The following is a 22,313-nucleotide window of genomic DNA, read 5'->3' on the forward strand; positions in this document are numbered from 1 at the left end:
AATGACGCTGAACCATCAGTGCCAACGAGTCAAATGTGAACAGAATTTCACACACATACGTATGGAGAGGTAAGTGGCACGAGAGGATTAACAAAGACGTTGTGAACAGAGGGTCTGTGTTTTCCAGCTAATGCTGTCCCTAGCACCTTCTGCACTCATTGTGTGCCAGATGCCTACCTGTCTTTTCAAGCCCAGTCGCAAGAAGAAAAGTCACACAAAATTACGTTCATTTATAGTACACAGCTTAATTTCACTGAACCGCTAAACAGACAAATCTGAATGAGAAAATTTATATTTTATTTTATTTTAATTTAAAATACATTGAATCTCAATCAAACGCTTCATTATTAGGGTTGTTAGTTTATTTGAGTGAATTAAATATCTTGAGGTGCGACAGGTGCATGGGAGTGTTAGTAGTGCACAAAATATAGTACACATTTACAAAAATTGTTTCTTCTTTAATTACAATATTTTTCTTTGCCAAACCTGACGGAGACTTCTTGTATCAATTCGTGGCACGATCAGAACTGTGGAAAGCCGACTGTTTTGCTGTTCATCATACGTGTCGCTCCGAAACGCACGACTGAATGAACTAAGATACACGTATTTGACATTGGTAATGGAGTAGCATTCCATAACCTTGCAACCATCTAAGTATGACTTTACGGTGAATGCAACTACGACGTATATTGTCTTGTGCGTTTGTCCATTTGTTTGATTGTGCGTTTGCTATCGTAAATTTGTGCTGTGTAAAACTTTGTGGGTAGGTGTGCATGCACGTTAGCGAGTGTCAACCTATTTTGGGAGGTATTCATGTTCTCCACTGAGGTTGCAACGGGATTCTCGCCCTGTGAACGGCTTGGACATTGTTCATACCCTCAGTTCAGTGGAAGATCAGTGCGTGATTGAAGATAACAGCGTCGTTTGATGTATATTTTCTCCGCTCTCCAGACAAAGAGACACCCATAATGATTTTATGGATTGTGTGAAAAGCTATATTACGCCTTGACATCGTTAGTTTGTAAAATCCGGACGCAGATGGAGAAAGGTGTCTCTCTTGTTGATCAAGGTTTTTCCGATGAGGTGGAGGAGCAACTGCCTTGGAAGATTTTTGCATGTCCTTGTGATCAAAATGCGGAAACCCGTCAGAGTATTCTGACGCCACAAGACTTTGTGTGCAAAGTAGGCTGAAGCATGTGTTTTATGTAGAGTCCAGCTGCATAGCAATGACATCAAACGCTCCTTCCTCAAATAGAATGTATGCAAGTTGTTCCCCGCCTCTCAGCGAACTTGCACACTTGCCATAAAATACTTGGAAACCAGAGCCGATTATTCATGGTTATCATGTCATTTTTCCCTATTGGTCGTCTGGCTTGTAATCCACATTATCATCATCACGTGTCCGGATTTACGAGACGCGGGCGGGCTGAAGCTCAAATTGGGTTGAAACCTTTTTCTTTTTGGAGAGAAGAGTTCAGAATACAAGCTGTCTGCGTTAGCGTCAGGGTTGGCAAGTCACCGTCAAACGAGCGTCGACAAATTACTGACGCTCAATGGATCGACACCGGCACCCTCGCCGGCAATCCCCGCGTTGGTGTAGGCGAAGCGATGCCCATTACCCTGGTTGTGGTTGTGGTGATGATGATGGTGATACAGGCCACCGTTCATGTCCGTAAAGACCCCGGGAGGCGGGGCGTGTCGCTTGTTGATCTCCGTCTGCTCTCTCCTCCACAAGTGGACGTTGTGCCCGAAGCTGAAGATCATGAAGAGGATGGCAAGGCCGATGAGGGCGCTCGATACAATAGCCGGAGTCGTGCGGAATTCCAGCAGAATAAGAAGACATAATGCTGCAGTAAAAAACAAAGACAACAAAAACAAGCAGTAAAGGACATTATGTTGTTCGACGTTTGTTCCGTGAAAAGGGCATGCATGATTAAATTTTTTTACAAAGTTGCCAAAAGAATATTGCAATTCTCTGAAATTTCTTTGTGCATTAGCATTTCAAGAATTTGGACCAGTATTTCAATAAAATTAACGTTTATAATCCCGCCACGGCAACAGACTGTGATGTCACGAAGCAAAAGAAGAGTTGAATAATGCATTGACTTCCAATCTGCAGCACAGAAACTAAACACGGGTGGAATGTTCAAATTCCCAGTTTTATTGGCATCCCTCTTATGCATAAGACACAATCTAACTAACACATATTGCATTGTACTCAAATTGATGAATGCTTGCGTCGAGTTATTTTCATTGCAAATAATTGACAAGTAGCTCTTCATCAACGTAGAAGTAAAAACCGATTATTCACTTGTTTAGCAGTGGCCATGATTAAAAAAACAAAGAAACACACAAACAAAACACACGGCTTTACGTATTCCAACCCCAGCATGAAGGCCCTATGTCCATGTGTGTTTTGCTTAGTTTTTTTTTAATCATGGCCACTACTAAAATACTATATAATCGGTGCTTATTTACGTCCATAATGGACAATTCGTCAATCAGTTCCAATAACACATGAGTAACATTCAAATATATAGAGAAAAACGTTTCTGATGCAAACATAATAATCTGGTAATAGACGAATAAAGCTATTATGAGACGAGTCACTCTGTTTTGGTGTTTGGTCGATTTCGGTTAAAGGGATGGTATAGTATTGGTTGAGGTGAGGATTCAGCCTATAACTTTTTGCGAGATACATGGAAACCGCTTAATGAAATATTATAAATCATACAATTCCAGGAGAAATTCAAAGTTTATTTGACCAAGATCGGTTTTGAAATGGCTGAGATATCAAAAAACAAAGTAAAACTGAGTGATCCTTATAAAAAGTAAGTGCCACCATTTACGATTGCTTTGTTTTATATATATCAGCCATTTCAAAACGAATTTTCATCAAATAAACTTTGTATTCCTCTTAGAATTGTATGCACTTTCATATTTCATAAGAGATTTCTCATTATTTAAAAAAAAATCATCAAAAACGTTGGAAATCTCAAGCCCCCATCTCAACAGAAACTGTACCATCCCTTTAAATCAAAATGTTTAAATGGGCTCACCAATCAAAAATATAGGTATTGAGACAAAGAAGGAGCACACTGCAAGGAAACGCGATCCAGATGTGTTTTTCAAAAACTCATAGGACCTGTAAGTGAAAGAACGATAGAGAACGTCATAATGTATTAGACAGGTAGTTCGTAAAGCGAAACATTTTACTACTATAATCATATATGTATAAATGAGCACCCACTTTATAATTCACTTATCTTTTCTTTCACATTAATAGATTTATCTGTCCTTTGGTTTCGTCGATTCAAACTATTCCATCAAAAATATTCATCCAACGACTTACAAAATTCTTCGAAAAAAATGAAAAGACCAACTTCTGCACATTTCTTATTTATTGCATTCCCTGATATATGGGGATCAGGTGACTTTCGAAATGACTTGTGCGTTATGAAGATACAATTACATAAAGAATGTGAGCATACAAACTGATCAGAATTTAATTCGTGTGTGTACCTCTCTTCTCCCTGCGGCAACTTCAGCATTTTGGCGGTAAAATAGCACTGTCCGGAGCAGACGACCACGCACGATAAATTCAGCATGAGGCAAAAACTGACCAGCACGACGGCAGAGTCCAAGACGTCAGAATACCACCTGGTCCCCGTTACCCCAATGACTGCGGTCTCATCCGTCATATCTTGGTCCTGGATCGAGTTAAACTGGATGAGGAGTAAGATAGACAGGGCGCTTAAGATTATTGCTATGAGGGCTAAAATTCCCATAGCTGTTATGGACTTTTCCACGCCCAGCTCCTTGCTGTTCAGTGTGGCGCGAGAGAGGCTGAGGCTCTGTAACTTCTGGAGCTCGTCCGCTCCGTTGAGCACGGCCGACTGATGCCCGTTGCCCGACCCGTTGTTGCACTGGCTGACCGATCTGTGCGTGGTCGTCGCGTGACTGACGTGGCTGACATGCGACATCGGCGATGCCGGCGGGAGCTCCATCATGAGCTCGATGTCCCGATTGCTGTGGTTGTTGACGTTGGTGTTATTGTTGTTATGGATCTTGAGTCCGTCGAAGTTGTTGATGTTCATGATTATGTCTTTTTCTTGCTGGGTTGGCGTGGAGTCCTGGCGCTGTAAGTAGACAAATTTGCTCAACATTTGGTCAGTTATCCTATTTTACGCACAGCAGAATTCCTCTCTGTAAACTTTAAGGGGAACTTTAGCATAGGAATTTTGTCATATTCATGTCACCTGCCTAAAGCGAAGGAGGGCCACTTTCTCATTTTTCTTGTTAGCATTTACCGTTGAGGGCGTTGACAGAGTTCACAGGATTATCTTCCCGCCAGGGTTCAAAACTCGAGCAAGGTCCCTTCACTTGTGAGCAATTCTTCGAGCATGTAATTACAGCTCACTGCTACACTGGATTTGTCAAAACAGCCGCACACCGAAAGCTTTCAGTCCAAGTTCCCTGAAACCTCCGGAAGTCTGGTTGATATTCCTGCATCGAGAAAGAAAAAAGAATTTGAGAATATTTAGCTCTATTAGCAACATAAGAACGTCTTTTATTTGACAATCATTATGGTAGAGACTTGGTGCGTAATTCTTGTATTCTGTTTTCAGGAGATTTTATGTATTTTTTATCCTCAAACGCTTTTACATGGTCACAATGACGAAATAAAACTCAAACAAGACAAGAACTCATTCAAATCGAGAGCGAAGCAAAAAAAAAAAACAACAATGACAACAATATGACACTGCTGTGCGAAGCAATGCCAGTCTAACATTTTCTAAACGATTGCTAAACGTTTGGGTGTTTTTTTTTTATTCCACGTTTTTAAATATCGTGCGAATCTTCATTCATAAAATAAATAAACCAAAACGAAGTATTTGTCTTTCATTACACTATATTCAAATATCTATTAGTTCTCTCTCTCTCTCTCTCTCTCTCTCTCTCTCTTATGAATCATAGCTTATTTCAGAGTCAGATCAGCGTTCCAAGTTTGCGGTCAATGTATTTTTTTTTTTGGTCATAGCCGTTACAATAGTCCATATAAAATGACTTCGATCACTCTATATCAACGCTTATTTGGTTTGTACACTCAATTAAAATTGACTGCTCTGCCATGTGCAACTAGCGTGGTCGGGAAAATAAATCGCACCCGATAATTCTGAATTATTCCGGAGGTGTGATAAAGAACAAACGGAAGTTTGCTCAGGTACTTAAACTAACTGGATGCAATATTTGCTCTCGTCATTTTAATCAACACGGACAGAACAAACTGAAAGCAACAGCAACGACAACTACAAAATGGAGTCCTACACGAACTAACAACAGTGCACTAGAACAGGTGCTACGCTGTATCTGTTGCAGATGTGTGTGTGTGTTTGTGTGTGTGTGTGAGTTTTGTATATTTGTATGTATTGTTAGGTGTATATTTTCTGTAGTTCTTTCGCATAGCTGAATATTAATTGTGCGCTTGTTTATATGATCATTACAATCTGAAGGTGAAATGCATGTGTATCAAAAAGTGATGGACAAATATTTCAATTCAATTGCGTCCAGATGGGATGTTTAATAAAATTTTACGTTATAACAACTAATATCCCATTAACTGGTAGATATACCTTTGTCATCCCTATATCATGAAAAGCATGCGACCATGAAGCAGTTCTACGAAATCTCACAAAACTCAGTATACACAAGCACACGAATTATGAGAAGTGGAAGCAACCTTACTTGCTGAAAATCACAGTATAACACCTGCACAAACCTCATCAGGTAGGCCTACCATATTATGAGCATCCAAGGGTTTTTGGTCTCACAGAGAGAAACTTGTCATCCGTGAAATATTCAACAATGGATGCTCTTTAACCACAACAGAGATAGACGGAAGCTACGATTCCTTGGTCTATTAGCCTGCTTTGTGCCTGACCAATTTACCATACCTTCCTGCACAAAGTCTGAGAGACCGTCATTACGCTCCCCCCCCCCCCCACAACCAAAAAAATTACATTAAAATCATTCAAATTTTCTTTGGTTATTGCCCCCAATCCGGGATTGAAAATCGTGTACTTTTGAAGCAAGCTGTTTATTCTCAATGAAGTTCCTATTATAATACAGAAGAATTGTAGCAAAATTATCCAGACTGCGAATCACACAACAGTGACGAATCAAAAGCTGAGATTTCGAGCAATTTCAGGTAATTGGAATGTACACAATATTTATTTCTCTTATTCATACTAAGTCATTGTTTTGCATTTGTGTGTATCATAATATTACTACCCCTAATTTTATCTATATATATATACAGGGCGCCATTGTAAAGCAGTTAGCAAACTGAATGTACACCCCAGTATTCTTTTTTTTTGTTAAGAAAACATGAATAAACGGATAAATGAATGAATGAATAAATAAATAAATAAATGATTAAATAAATAAATAGATAAATAAATAAATTTCTATGGCACACACAAAAAAAATCATAAGGCCAGCCAGAGTGTGCGATGTTTCACTCCTCCCTCCTACTCCATTATCAAATAATCAGTCAGTCTGTCAGTGGAGTGATAATAATGTGAGAAAAGCGAGAACATTAATGCATGCACATCATAATAAAACACACTTGCATGCACAATAATACACTCACAGACACTATTATACTCAGACGAATCGGAACACGCGAAAAACAGAAATGAAAGAATTTCGTGCAATATTTCTTCTTTCCTAAAATGTTCGATGCGTCGACACGTTTCACCATTGCATCTATATTATATGAAAACGGTATAATACTTTGTAGATGCAGGGAGGTGGCCACCTCCCTGGTAGATGTGTAGATGTTACACAGGATTGACATTACTTGCAGAATGTGATCAGTGAGAGACTCGCCGAGATGTGCTCTAACGCCAAAATATAATTTATTGAGGCCGAACTACATACATGTATTTGCAATTTCCGTGGTGCTAATACTATATACCCCTCTGGTGAAACTGATATATTGCTTATGACGAGGCTACTACCATATACAACGACATAACGACATCACACATGTGTATGCATATACCTATATACCCATATACTCTGATGCACGATGAATTGTGTGATCGTCGACCAAAATTATGTCATGCATAGACCAAAATGTGAGAAGTGACAAAATAGGGTACAACTGCTGCACTTATCACTTTGTCCTATACCTCGCTATCCAACTTACCGCATGGCAATGGATTAACAGTGACACTGAGCCTGAGAAACCGAGAGAATTCCAAGACAAGACATATCCCACATAAACATACGAAGACATTTAGCGGTGACTTCAGTTATGGTTCTTGATCCTCAATGAAAATGTAATGCGCCTCTGACTTTGAGTCATCGTCCCCTTAGTTGCCCATCTAAACGAAGTTGGAGGACAGTGTCATTGTGGACTGTCATTGCTAAATGGTCTTCAAAGCGAGAAGTTATAATTGTCCCTATTGTTACGGATGAGCACGTTTGGAATGCAATTAGCTTCTCCCATTGACCGGTAAGAGAAAAATCAATACGTGAATAGATACATACCAGCAAGATATACTCAACTCTCTCCCTGCGTGAGGTGGTCAACGACTTCGGCAACTTAACTGTACTTTCGGTAAAAACTACACACTGAAGATTTCTATACTTGAGCTGCCACACTCTGGGAGATCTCTTATTTACCTCTGACACTAATATATAACATCCTGTCTACTTCATACGTAATGATAGCATAATTAGTGAGCACGCATTTTAATTCGAAGCCGTATCATGTTCTACTGCAGTTTAGTATTCACGCTGTAACACGCTGGTTTCCGTGCTCATACTGCTGCTCCTCGTCGGTATGAATTTATAGAAAATATTAAAGGAAATGCTGATGCAACGATCGTGCAGACGGGTGCTGTTCGTTATTCCGAAGGGTCGCTATTCCGAAGGTTCGTTTTTCCGAAAGTTCGTTGATCCGAAACACGCAAATTCCCTATATACCTAGAGGTTCGTAATGAAAAAGGGTTCGTTAATCCGAAAATTTGTGGCGTTATTCCGAAGGTTCGTAATTCCGAAGATTCGTTAATCCGAAAATGAAATTCGGAACAATGAACCTTCGGAATAACGAATCTTCGGAGTAAAGAGCATTCGGAATAACGAACCTTCGGAATAACGAGCTGTAACCCGTGCAGACTGTGTGACACTATCTCGACATCATTGATTATGCAGTCGCGTAAGAAGGCACATTTATACACACGAAACAAGTCTTCGAAACCGTTTCAGGGCAATTACCCCCGGCTAAATATCTGGTTAGTGATAAGGTTAGAGTAAAGATTAGGGTTAGGTTTAGGGTTAGGATTTGGGTTAGGGCAGGGAGGTGAACCCACCTCCCTGGTTAGGGTTAACTATAGGTTCAGGATTAGGATTAGGATTAGGGTTTAGGTCCGGTGAAGGGTTTGAGGTAATTGCCCAGGGGTATAGATCCCTTCGAACACATCATGAGTGTTTCTCGTGATTCATTATATTTTCAAATCATGGATTTGGTGCAAATAGCAATTCTATTGATCACTCTACACTGCTGTTACGTGTTTATGTGAGCAACGTTTCTCATCTACACGCACGCACACACACACACCTTTTTTTTTTATTCCATAAGTTTTCATTCAATACATAATAAACATTTCTAACATAATTTGCTAGCACACACACATGCGCACACACGCACGCACACTAATCACCCAACGAGAAAATCATCATGATTTTGTGAGCGAAGTCATCTAAACGCCACAGCCTCAGTCAATGAGCCATGTCGACCTCATCAATCAATCCACTTCCGGGTAATTTTCAAGCAGATGGCGGGGGATCAACATGTCTGCTATTCACTGAAATCATCTCAGGCTACTGTGGTTCTCACTCACGGCTGTCAGAATTTAAAACATTCTATTCATTTCGTAAACAACCTCATAAATGTGCCAGAGCACGGGATATTATTTTCGAAAAAAAGGGTGTGCTGCTTGGTCTCGCGTGTTTCCAGTACATGTAGGCCTACATGTATACTGTATATCTAATACTGTGTAACAGTGAAACTTTGGGCACTGAATGTAGTTAAAATGTGATCGTATAATATTCTTCCTACAAAGTGAACAAAACGATCAAGAAACACAACAGTGCCTGATCGGATTTACAATACCCTCCCCCATACAGACATTATAGTATAATAATTATCAGTAGAAATAAATGACTTTGTAGACGGTTTACAAACATGGTGACATTAATTTGAGCACATTGCTATGTGGAGAATTAGGCATTCTCAAAACATTTGCGAGAGGGTATCCCTGAAACCCACCTTAAATTCACTACAAGGCATGTTTTAAGACTAGGACTTATGGCGGTTGTAAAGATAAATCATTAAGAGGGCTTTAGCTGAAATTAATACACATTCGCTTTTTAATTAGGCGCTTTGCAACATACTTAGTAAACGGCGATAACATTGACAACGTTCTGTCTCACGAAGGTAATGGACTTAGTCCTAAATTGAAATCGAAACAATCGAAAAAAAAACTATCAGTTGTGACATTGATATCGTGGTTTGCAATTTAACGCATCAATTATTAACACAATGAAATATGCAACAACTGTTTGTTTGTTTGTTTGCTTGTTTGCTTGCTTGCTTATGTGGGTGGTTGGGTCAACATCGTTTGCAAAATAAGATGAATTAAATGAAATTTATGATTTGAGCGCAAAACGTGTCATGTGATTGTCATGTTTAGTTAAATTATTTGAGTGCAATGAAATATCGTTCGAGTGGAATTCGATGCAACAGAGAAAACGTATCAATGCAAGAGATTATAAGTGAAGGTGTAAAAGGGAAATGACTGAGTTAAAAGCGCAAAATAAAAAGCAAACCAAACCCATAAGCAAAGACAATATTAACAAACCTAAACATGTCCACACGCCTAGACGCACATTTAGGCATATTCCACTGATGCGTGTATTTATCCATATCGCAAACATGGAAGCCATGTAGCAACAATGTTATCATTATATTAGTCTTCTTAGTAGAACTGATTATAACTGGAAGGAGGAATTAAAACTGGAGAATGTTCAAAGACTTTGAGTGAAAACATTAGTAGGCCTAATGGGCTAAAGTGTGCGTAGTTCGTTTTCATATTACGGGTCCATATCTTTCTCGGTATTTAATCTCAGGCCATGGAGCTACAATTTCAAAATCACCGTGGGGGTACTGGCGACATTCCGTTGTTCGTATCACAATGCCCTCGAGAAAATATCTCTATTTGTTTTGTGATATTCTTTTCACCATTGGTATTTATGATATTGTGTTCATGGTAACTTAGTCTAAATTCGAGACCACATAGCCTCAAAATATAAAAACTTCATTTTCAGTAATTGATGATGTCAGTCAGATTCAGTGGGCCTGCAGTATATCTCAGTCGTGCAATTCTCGTCGTGGGTAGATGTTAAAAGTTCAGAAACTCATCAAAGATGGATGATTGGGCTTACACATCCACTTTACGACTGAAATATTCAGTAGAGAAGACTAGTAACAGGCTGAAATTTTCTCACAACGTCGTGGCAAGCGTGAGCTGGGGGATTCCTTGTCAGTGCTCATTTAACCGCGTAAGTTTGAGATGCAAACACAAGGCAACACGCTTCTTCAGCCGAGCAACGCGAATGCTTTTATTTTCATCGTCACATGTGGTGGCGAACCTGGTGACTGAGGTACATTGTCGACTGTGCAGCGTACAAAATGAACAAGGCCTACGTCTGCCAGCATACATACACATTAACTGTTGCAGAACGCAACACTTGTATACTATATTCAACCACGTGTAACGGAGCTGTAGTTTTGTTTGGCTCACGCTCCACCAGTTATTGTCGTTGAATAGTTTTGACAAGGCGCGATCTTTCCGTGTTTCATCACCTACCATGCCTTGCCGAGAAAGAAGAAGAAAAGAAAGATAACGTAGGGGATTGAAGAATCTTTATGCAGTTCACGTCTAGTTTTGGCTATGGGGAAGAAGTTAGCATTTTACTTCCCTTCCAAATCTCACTGCGAATATCTTCATGCACATGGTCAAAGCTATCAACCATGAACGCTATCAATCCGTCAAGAATAAACGTCATTGGTAAATGTATTCCCTCCGCATCGGGCGTGTCTGCAGATCATGACAGGCCCGCAAACCACGCGAGGTTGGCATTCCATGGTTACACTTGTGAGCGTAGCCATGACTGCGTTTGAATATGTGTATTGACTCTGATGTTTACTGTAGTGTCAAAATTATGAAGTATAGTTCACAAGACATTACAATAACCAGGGAGGTGGAACGCAATAACGGTGCAGCAAGTCTTCAAGATTCTGCATGATATGAAATATTTTGATCCAGCTGTTCTCTTTGTCCATAATACGGGCGGTCATGGGCATAATTCCACGGTAAAAGGTATTTTCCATTGTGCATTACACCCTATACGGTATTATGATCTTTTAGAACACTTAAATGAGAGATAACGGTGTCCCCAAATTGCTTCAAACAAGCAATCTATCAAAATTTGCTGTTTTTTTTTTGTTTCATCTGCAAATGGTAAAATAACGCATTTAAAAAACGTTGAAACACAGTAGGTGTATTGTTAGTCACTTTGGTAGGCCTACTTGCAAGCTTGCTATCACTTCAGCTTGAAATATTCATTCAGATGCCGGGATTTTGTTATTAGAACCCTCCTTTTCTTTCGGGCTGAGGGAATTTCATTAAAATGAGAAATTTGTCTACTTTCAAAATCAGAATGGTATAACGGCCTACTATCATGTCGCAGCTGTTGGTGAATAGGTCCTTTTTACGGTTATTTGAATACGTTGTGAACATGTAGATAAAGATCTGTCACATTTCGATGCTGCTGCTTGCACTCTGAATCAATATGAAACAATTCGAATCAATATTTTCAGCCAAAGATCTGATTACGTTTGACTGTTGGAAACATAGCAGCCCATCCATGCGGGTGCACGTAATATGAACTGAAATACAATGAATGAATCCAACCCTTCAGAAAAAACACACTCAAACCAAATAAAATCAAGCAAACAAACAAACAATGTGGTTCGTCCACTGTCCTCAATGCGTCACTCGTGGGAGAACCCACACTTGAGTATGATTCTGTGTGTCTAGAATGCAAGGAGGTACTAATGAAGGCGACCTAGGCCTACATAGTACCTCCTTGCGCATGTAAGTTTGGGTCCCATGTCTGTAATAGACATGAGAAAGGGCAGATATCTAAAGCAAGTGCTGCTTAAAACCTGTTAAATCCTGGCTTTACTATGCAAGATAGGACATGAACCTGGATTCACAACGTCCCCTCTATTCGTAAGTACCACGCATATTGTTATTGTGACAGTGACACCGGTCTTTTGATTACAAACAGAGCGGTTTCAACATACATAACCACAACAAAAGAAATAGCAGGGGTATCTAACTGTTAGGGACCAGAATGTCGGACGTTTATAAATTTTGGCACCATACCCATAATGCCTCTCATGATTACTATTTGGACGAGATTAAAGGTCCAGTTTACCTTTGGGAGTAGTGATTTCAAAAATTTTCAAGATATCACATTTGATGCATATGTGTAGGTCTGTTATATCAAAAAACATCCTACCATATGAAATTTTTGCAATAAAGGCTAAAATATGAGGAGATATCAGTGTTTTTCTCAATAAACCGTAACTGTAGACGGTTTAATCTGGAAACATTTTTATCATAACTATTGTTCACATTTTGTGCGTTTAACAACACTTAACATCGATTATACGGAGTCAAATTTTTACAGTGGTTGTTTCTTATTGCCCTTACATTTTAGAACTATTTTGAAGCACTAATGCTGGGTTTTTGTTTTATCTGCAAATGGTAAATTATGCCTTTAATTCCCATATAGAGCAAGGTGACTCTTCATTGATTAACCACAATCGATGATTTGTAAATCACGCCTGTCCACTAAGGGCATCCGGTGTTATCGACAGCTCCACAATAGTACAGTGTATTAGCACCTCATCTTTGCCATGGAGATACTTTTATATACAACATGTGTAAAACATTGATACATTTTGTCCACAGGGGATGAATTGATCTGAATACAGGAACTGCGTTCAAAGCGTTTGCCACGAAACAATCGTTCACTCATTAAGCAACAAAATGTTCGTATACATATCTCGAGTATCAATATAATCATGCACGTTATTGTGATACTCACCATACTGTCATGTTGCGATTCGCGAGACGCCCTGTTTTTGTATACACATTCCCTGCAAAGCTTATGTTCGTCCTGACTGGATGGACTACCATCACATACGAGTAGTAGAGACAGCAATGGATAACACCTGTAAGTTTACTAATACACGACACGCGTGCGCTATTTTTTAATCGACAGCAAAAAAGGCAACAATTTCTTCTCTATAGTAATTGGCAACAATATGTACGGAAAATCCGGGACAGCAAATCAGTGCACTGGGTGAGATCTTCCCATTATCAAAGACTCAAATCTGCAATGATGTCATTAGAAAAAAAAAAAGTTGCAAGTAGTCAAATCCATTGTTAGACAGAGGAACTGCTTCATGAATGGACTACAAGCAGTCACTGCACCGGCACAAATTGCTTTCCATTGTTGCAGTCGATATCAGCACGATTCATGCTAAACTACCCACGCTTTCTCCCGATACAACACGGCAATTATCCCTTGAATGTCGCCTGTGATTCTGGGAGCACTGTGGTAAAAATGAAAAACTCTAAAACTCTGAAAGGGGTGTTCTCAAGTTCGATTTTCGTACACAATACAGTGGCGGATCCAGAGGGGGGTGCACCGGGCGCGCGCCCCTCTCTATTGTTGGTTAAAACAAAAGAAATAAAAAGAAAAAAATGGGGAGGGGGTGCGTGCCCCCCCCCCCTTTAACTTTGCAAAGGCGCCTCCACTTTACGGAATTCCTGGATCCGCCCCTGCAATGTAATACTTTTCAGGCTTGCACAAGATGTTCTAACGACGATGGTCCACTTGGCCAAGGTGTTAAACATATAATACTCGCCAAGCAATGTCTGAGTAATGTTAATGACCTTGAAAAAAGAAATACTACTAAAACCAATGAGACTGCCATGGTATGGATAAAATGGCGCACAATTTTGCATGGTATTATTGTATGAAGGGGGAAAAAAAGATATGTAACAGCGAATTTGGTGAACGTTTTGTCCAACGTTGTACGAAGAAAAAAAAGAAAGACATTGGCCAATGATATTGGTTTGATGCGTAAGGAGGAATGAAATACATCCGTCAAGATCTATTATTCAATTCAATTCAATTCAATTCAAAGGTTTTATTTTCACTTCTTTCAACAGAATGTACAAAAAATATAGATTCGACATGCGTTTGAAGGAATGATACATAGATAGCAAAGAATAACATTTGTCAATAATCATTACAAAATTAGGCATTTTTCATACAGACATATTTATACATTCTGCGAAAAAAAGTGGAGGTACCCACTCAAAAGACTATGCTTGTACAACGTGGGCACCTCACAGGGAAAAAAAAAAGGTGAAAACTTAACTACAAGTGTGCGGGATGAAAAAAAGAAGTGGAAAAGGGGAAAGGGAAGAAGCAGAAATACAAGTAAAGAGACGAGACAACTAAGAACAAAAAGCCTAGATCAATCGGTACATTCAAGATCATCAAACCAACAGAGACTATTAGCCATATTAGAAGTGTAGAACGTTGAAAGCGACGAGAAAGTGATATATACAATTGTATGGAATTGCTGATAGCAGAACACATTATCTGTTCTGTGAAGGCACGTAAGTTTGCAATAGGAAAAACAGGGGATGCGATGCGGAATTCCGCGAAAGACGCGACCTAACAAGCCTATGAAAAATCAATAGCATCCTGGTGCTTACAAAACCTACTTACTGAAAAAGATAAACAAAATTAATTTCTTTCTGTTACATTATAAGACTTAAGAAGGAATAATTTCAATCTTTTTTTAAATGAAAACAAAGAAGGAGCATTTTTTATGTCTGGACTAAGGGAGTTCCAGAATCTTGGGCCTGTATATATATATAAATGTCTGCTGGGCTAACACAGTTCTAAGCAGGGGCAAATGAAATTCATTAGACTGTCTTGTTGGGTAACTATGGTATGTCAGGTTACGAGGAAACATAGAATCAAATATAAGCGGAAGACAACTCCTATGTAATGAGCAGCAGAAATCACACTCTCAGATCAAGTAGATTTGTTTACTATGATGGTTTATAATATTTCGTTTTATCCTGAGTAGCTCTGTTTCGGGTGGGGGGGGGGGGGTATAATCCTTACTACATTGTCGTATTGCCAAGTGTCCGTTCACACATCCAAGTCAAAACGAATATCGTAGGTCGGAAATCTTGTTCAATGATTTTCGTACCATAGGGGATATGAATTTTCGATTTAGACTCCACAGGCTTGCTCACTTATGTGAGTTATGTCACAGAGCATTTCGGGCATTTGGAAAGTCTCGGTACACCTCATCCGAGTGTATATATCCTGAAAACAATCGTTATGCAAGTGACGTTGTCATAGGTTCAGCGCACTCTTACATTGCATCAACCAGCGGCTGTGTGCTGATGGTAAATCACTATTCTCCTGTCACTGAGTACAGATTGTCACCATTTGACAACTTGTCAGAATAGCATATATGTTAGAGCAATATCTTCTTATATGTTGGATTTATTTTTTGGCATATATCATTAATCGTTATGTTGATTCAACATTTTTTAAAGGTTGGTGATTTCTCAAATCAGGCATTAATTGTTTTAAAAGATGATAGATGTGCAGGCACAGAAATAATCGACTGTAAGTTGAATGCAACATCTACATTGTTATTACAATATTAATGGGATAATAGAATGATTTTTTTTCTTCACTTCGCCTGAGGAATAATGTATTTTGACAGATAAATAGGCCATGAATTGTAATGTTAACTCACATTTTGTTGCCTGCCCGGCACAAGGGCTCTTAGGCTTGCGTGCTCCAAAACTTGCTATGGCAGAGCCCCATCAAGGCTCGCATGCTCTCAAACTCGCTAGGACCTTTCTGCCAGGCAGGTGACGATTATAAAATGTAACAATTTACAAACAGTGAGAACATGGTGGATGGGGACTATAAAAGCAACATAGAGCATGGACTTTGGACGCCATGGTGATTTTACATGCAAATTCCAGTGTTCTTTAATTATCTGTTACTTTACTTTGGAGAGAAATAAGGGGAATCATGCTACAAACTGGCGAAACGTAAAGCGAGCTCACAGTTCCTCACAACCTCTGGAAACGTGGTGTAATGCGACTTTTATAGGTGAATGATTACACAGCTTCGGGATTCGTCACCTAACACCTCCAGAAAGCATTGCTCGGGAAGTCCCTCTGTTTGCTCGGATTCTGATTCTATTTGTCCTTCATTTTAACTCATGTTTACTTGTGCCAAACTCGTGTCTTGCAAGCCTCTTACCCCACGTCCTCGCTTTCCATACATTTATCTCTGTAAAGCTTCTGCGCAACGGAAGCGCCATGTACAGCAGAAGCCCCTACTCCTATCACCGATGGCGTTAGCTTACATGGAACGAGATCTTTTCCCAGCTTTATGACGTGAAGCTAGCAGCTTGCATGAACGCTGGTTTCAAGTGGGGCTTTACTTTCTTTTCGTACATAGTTTGACGATGCAGCTGAATAGCTCAATGGTTTGACCAAGGAGGTATCGAGCCTAGTGCTTCTTGGTTTCTGCTTTGACCGACCCACCTTCGTACAAGCGAGCCATATTGTGTTCTTAGCGCGATCTCCAAGCCTATTTATATAATTTGAGCGGTGTCAACACACCATTTATATAATATATTCATTTCGTAATCAACATTCATTTATTACAATTTATGGGAATGTGACTAAATGAAATGGCGCACATTGCTCAACTAGATTCTCAAGACCATTGGGTTTCCTCGTCGAGTGGACAGCGTGGAAAACTTCCACAGTATTGTCTTGGAGTCAGACTGATACAAACCAGGCTTACGTACATGGTATTACACATGCACTGTTGCCAATCAATAAGCTCAAATCCCAAACAAATATCATAATAGTGTTCACAAATCATCCGTGTCGAAGAAAGCAGCACTACATGACAATTCTGTTGTATGTGTAAAAATGGAGAAAAAAAATAAACAAAACAAACGACGGAACATTTTGTGGCACCCGCTCGCAAAACTTCGGGAATGTAATATCCTGTAGGTCCTATACTGTTCATGAATTTGTCGAAGAGTTTATGCATTGGTCTTCCGGACTTGGTTTGTCGACGGGCTATTATCATCAGCACACAAACTATTTGTGAGTGCACGTGTATTCTGGACCCACATAGAGAGAAACAGTGAGGCTTTATAAATGTTTGAGTGCTGATTACTTCTTTTGTAAAGACATGTGTGGGCAGAAGGGATTTGAGTGTTTACTGTGGGTAGTCGACTGGGCACGGTCCGACCAACACCTCGGAAGTTGGGCTGGGCACAACAGCGTCCTTTTCCTCATAGGAGCGTCCTTTTCCTCATAGGATCGTCCTTCCATGAAAGTTTGGGGCTAACTTCTCGATCCATATCTTGACCACCACAAGACATGCCTTATTTAGTATCAAACTTAAACATTCTACATCCGTTATATTCTGGAATAGCTGCTTGCAGTGATGGTAGACAAACCCATTAAGTGGTCGAAGGTAAAATTACGGAATGGAATAAAAGCGAGGGGCATTGAGGTTGGCATGGTAAACAGGTGCTTTAGTTAGAGAATAGCCACAAAAATGCAAAGTGGTGGATAACCGTCATCAGTCTTCCATAAGTCTTTGCCTCGTCCATGGATCGTGATTGTTCTCTTCTGTGTATTGTTTCTCTGTTTTCATGCGAAAGTTTTCTATCTATCCTTATTTCCGCATCATCATCACATGCCGGTATGAAAACTTTGAATATAAGAATAACGAGCTGAAAACATCATCAATGTGGGTGTATGAGTGTTATGAATTAACGGGTGCCAATGCATATTGTTCGAATTCACTATCGGTAAAATGAGTATATTATTATAACGGTGTACAGTATAAGAAGCCCTTAGCGCTGCTTCTTGCAACATTATTGCATTTCAACTAGCAGCACCCGTGGAAATCCACGGGTCTGAGGGGTTTAATTTTTTTTTCTCATAATACGATTTTGCACATTTTTATTCAAGAAATAAAAAGAAAAGTCTTCTCATTCTTTCGTTAATTGTGCTGTCTTCTAAATGATCACCCTTCCCAGAAATTTTATAATACATTTTTGTAGTATATGCCAGGCGATCCGGTCCATTGGTAGGGATCATTCCCGCCACTACTTGCTTTTATTATAGAACTTGAGTTTCGAGGGGTTATTTGCACCCGTTGAAGTCCAACAGTTGTCTTGTTGCCCCTCACCCCCCCCCCTCACGCACACACACATTTCCACCTCCGCAGGGCAAAAAACAAAAACATTCAGGGAAAAATTACCAAAAACGCAAATGAGATTCCCCGAAAGTTCTGCCCACAGGTTGTTCCCGTCGAAACGGGAAGATATTAACACTATGACTTTGATTACCCCCTGCTCTTGCATCCACGCGGGCACCCACGGGAATCCACGGCTGGTCTCAAGGCCTCGGTTTGTTTTGTGGTTTTTTTTTTTCATGTTTCTTTTCCCCACGTTATGAGAAAAAATAAGATATATCTTCATAATTTTGCTCCCTCCTTTTTGTTTTTAATCACCAAAAGTTGGCTTGATATATCATATTAATATAGAACTACATCTGCTTCAGATTGTACATTATCATAATTAATATTAGGCCTACAATTATTGCTCCTATTAGTTATTATTATGTCATTATTATCATTATCCTTATCATTATTATCATTATTATTATTATTATTATTATCATAATTGTTATTATTTGGGGAGGGGGAGATCATAGTCATCAGGTTTAATAGGCACCCGTGTGAGTAGGTTCTCACGACCTCGTATTTTTTTTCTTTAATATTTTTCCCATGTTATGGAAGAAAGAAGAATATATACATCACTGCATTCGTCTTCATTTGCTCCCTCTTTTTTTTGTCACCAAAACTTGGTTTGATAGACCATAGAACCACACATTCTATTTCCACTTGCAATTTTAAAAATAGGCGGTCGGCAAAGCGAGGTTTTCCTCTACGTCCGCTCATCTTATGAATATGTATGATTACAGCAGCTCTGCAGTAAACGAATGGACACAGCTGCGAGTGTAATCTGATATGTAAGGGTACGATCGGCAAATATATTTAGCCGCGTCCTAAACAGTCTGCGTACTTGTACAATGACACCGGACTTGAGAGCAAACGGCGAGCAAACTAAATGACGTACCTGAGCTGCATATAGTATTCTGCAGTTGTGCAAAATACAATTACGTAACCAACGTTCGTTGTTTTCATTTGGGGACGCCAATAATGGCGAACTGTACGTATTAATGCCCTTGTAGTCCATATCACGCACACACAGATTCGTGTAACCATCGTCAATACATTCAGTACACGTAACAGGCGGAGGCAAAGGTACATCACAGAACTATATACACACAGTGTAGAGTGTGTATAGAGTTCTGCGAGGTACATTGTGTGTGTGCGTGCGCGTCCGCCGGAAGATGTCAGAGATTTCGCTGCACCATCATCTTTAGTATCCCCCAGTGTCTCTGCAAGCTAAAAGATGGAAGATCGAGAAAGCAGGAGGCCAGCGCAGGTTCTGTGAATATTGAAACGCTCGGCTCTTTCGTCACGCACAAAAATGCATTATGCATCTGGCTAATTAACTTTTCTTTTTCGTCCTCGACGTCGACACGGAGGCGGAGAGGGGACGAAACCCGCGCCATTCGATGTAGGATACTCTCCTGCGGCCGACGGCACCGGTCGCAACTGCCCGGAGCCGACGGCTCGGGAGGAGATAGAGAAACCAGCAACGCCGAAATAAAACAGGAAATACATAAGGCCGCGACAACAACAACAACTTCGAGTATTATAGTATAGGACTAGCAGCACCCGTGGAAATCCACGGGTCTGAGAGGTTTTAATTTTTTTCTCATAATACGATTTTGCACATTTTTATTGAAGAAATAAAAAGAAAATTCTTCTCATTCTTTCGTTAATTGTGCTGTCTTCTAAATGACCACCCTTCCCAGAAATTTAATAATACATTTTTGTAGTATGTGCCCGGCGATCCGGTCCATTGGTAGGGATCATTCCCGCCACTACTTGCTTTTATTATAGAACTTGAGTTTCGAGGGGTTATTTGCACCCGTTGAAGTCCAACAGTTGTCTTGTTGCCCCTCACCCCTCCCCCCGCTCTCACGCACACACACATTTCCACCTCCACAGGGCAAAAAATAATAACATTCAGTGAAAATTACCAAAAACGCAAATGAGATTCCCCGAAAGTTCTGCCCACAGATTGTTCCCGTCGAAACGGGAAGATATTAACACTATGACTTTGATTACGGCCTGCTCTTGCATCCACGCAGGCACCCGCGGGAATCCACGGCTGGTCTCAAGGCCTCGGGTTTTTTTTTTTCATATTTATTTTCCCCACGTTATGAGAGAAAAATAAAATATTTTCGTCTTCACTTGCTCCCTCCTTTTTGTTTTTAATCACCAAAACTTGGCTTGATATATCATAGAACCATCATCTGCTTCAGACTGTACATTATCATGATTAATATTAGGCCTACAATTATTGCTCTTATTATTATCATTATTGTTATCATTATTATTATTATTATTACTCCTATTATTGCTATTATTATTATTATTATCATCATCATTACTATTATCATTATCATTATCATTGGTATTATCATTGTTATCATTTGGGGAGGGGGAGATCATACTCATAGTCATCAGGTTTAATAGGCACCCGTGGGAATAGGGTCTCACGACCTCGTATTTTTTTTCTTTAATTTTTTTTCCCATGTTATGGAAGAAAGAAGAATATATATTCGTCTTCATTTGCTCCCTCTTTTTTTTTTGTCACCAAAACTTGGTTTGATAGATCATAGAACCACACATTCTATTTCCACTTGTAATTTTAAAAAATAGGCGGTCGGCAAAGCGAGGTTTTCCTCTACGTCCGCTCATCTTATGAATATGTATGATTACAGCAGCTCTGCAGTAAATGAATGGGCACAGCTGCGCGTGTAATCTGATATGGAAAGGTACGATCGGCAAATATATTTAACCGTCCTAAACAGTCTACGTACAAGGACATCGGACTTGAGAGCAAACGGCGAGCGGTAAAACTAAATGACGTACCTGAGCTGCATAGTATTCTGCAGTTGTGCAAAATACAATTAAATAACAACGTTCGTTGTTTTCATTTGGGGACGCCAATGGCGAACTGTACGTACCGGTAAATGCCCTTGTAGTCCATATCACGCGCACGCAGATATAGTGCTTCGTGTAACCATCGTCAATACATGATACACGTAACAGGGCACTGGCGGAGGCAAAGGTACATCACAGAACTATACACACAGTGTAGAGTGAGTAGAGTTCTGTACATTGTGTATGTGCGTGCGCGTCCGCCGGAAGATGTCAGGGATTTCGCTGCACCCTCATCTTTAGTTTCCCCCAGCAGTGTCTCTGCAACGATCGAGAAAGCAGGAGGCCAGCGCAGGATCGGTGAATATTGAAACGCTCGGCTCTTTCGTCACGCACAAAAATGCATTATGCATTAAGCTAATTAACTTTTCTTTTTCGTCCTCGACGTCGACACGGAGGCGGAGAGGGGACGAAACCCGCGCCATTCGATGCAGGATACTCTCCTGCGGCCGACGGCACCGGTCGCAGCTGCCCGGAGCCGACGGCTCGGGAGGAGATAGATAAACCAGCAACGCCGGAATAAAACAGGAAATACATAAGGCCGCGACAACAACAACAACTTCGAGTATTATAGTATAGGATGTATAATAGAATTAATCTAAGTGGTAAAATGAGTCATTGACAGATGTAAGCCCTATAATACTGAACATTCAGAGATATACAGACCCAAAGTGGAACATGAATTTATTTCTCATTATTTAAGTATGCCTGCGAAGTGCTTTGAGGTGAACAAAATGTTATCTACACTAACACTGGCGGAAGCTGGAAGTGCTCACAAGCAAGTGTTTTACCCATCGAGAGCGATATGGAGTGTATACTTACCTGAAGAGAAGAGATCGGGGAGAGAGAAATAAAAATGGAGGATGCTGCAG

At 40.0% G+C, this 22,313-nt stretch overlaps 1 protein-coding gene across 1 annotated transcript; it reads right to left on the minus strand.

The window, feature by feature from the left end:
* Nucleotides 1-1,521: 1,521 nt before the first annotated feature.
* Nucleotides 1,522-4,166, minus strand: LOC139723301 (uncharacterized). Its single transcript, XM_071634560.1, has 3 exons — nt 3,523-4,166; nt 3,060-3,145; nt 1,522-1,847 (listed from the first exon to the last, which is right to left on the minus strand). The coding sequence occupies exons 1-3, from the start codon at nt 4,164-4,166 to the stop codon at nt 1,522-1,524; spliced, it is 1,056 nt and encodes a 351-aa protein (XP_071490661.1).
* Between the last annotated feature and the right edge of the window lie 18,147 nt (nt 4,167-22,313).

The sequence above is a fragment of the Diadema antillarum genome, unplaced genomic scaffold (assembly GCF_040938485.1).
Source record: "Diadema antillarum isolate AM-2024a unplaced genomic scaffold, OU_Dant_1.0 scf00000185, whole genome shotgun sequence".
In the NCBI taxonomy this organism is placed as follows: domain Eukaryota; kingdom Metazoa; phylum Echinodermata; class Echinoidea; order Diadematoida; family Diadematidae; genus Diadema; species Diadema antillarum.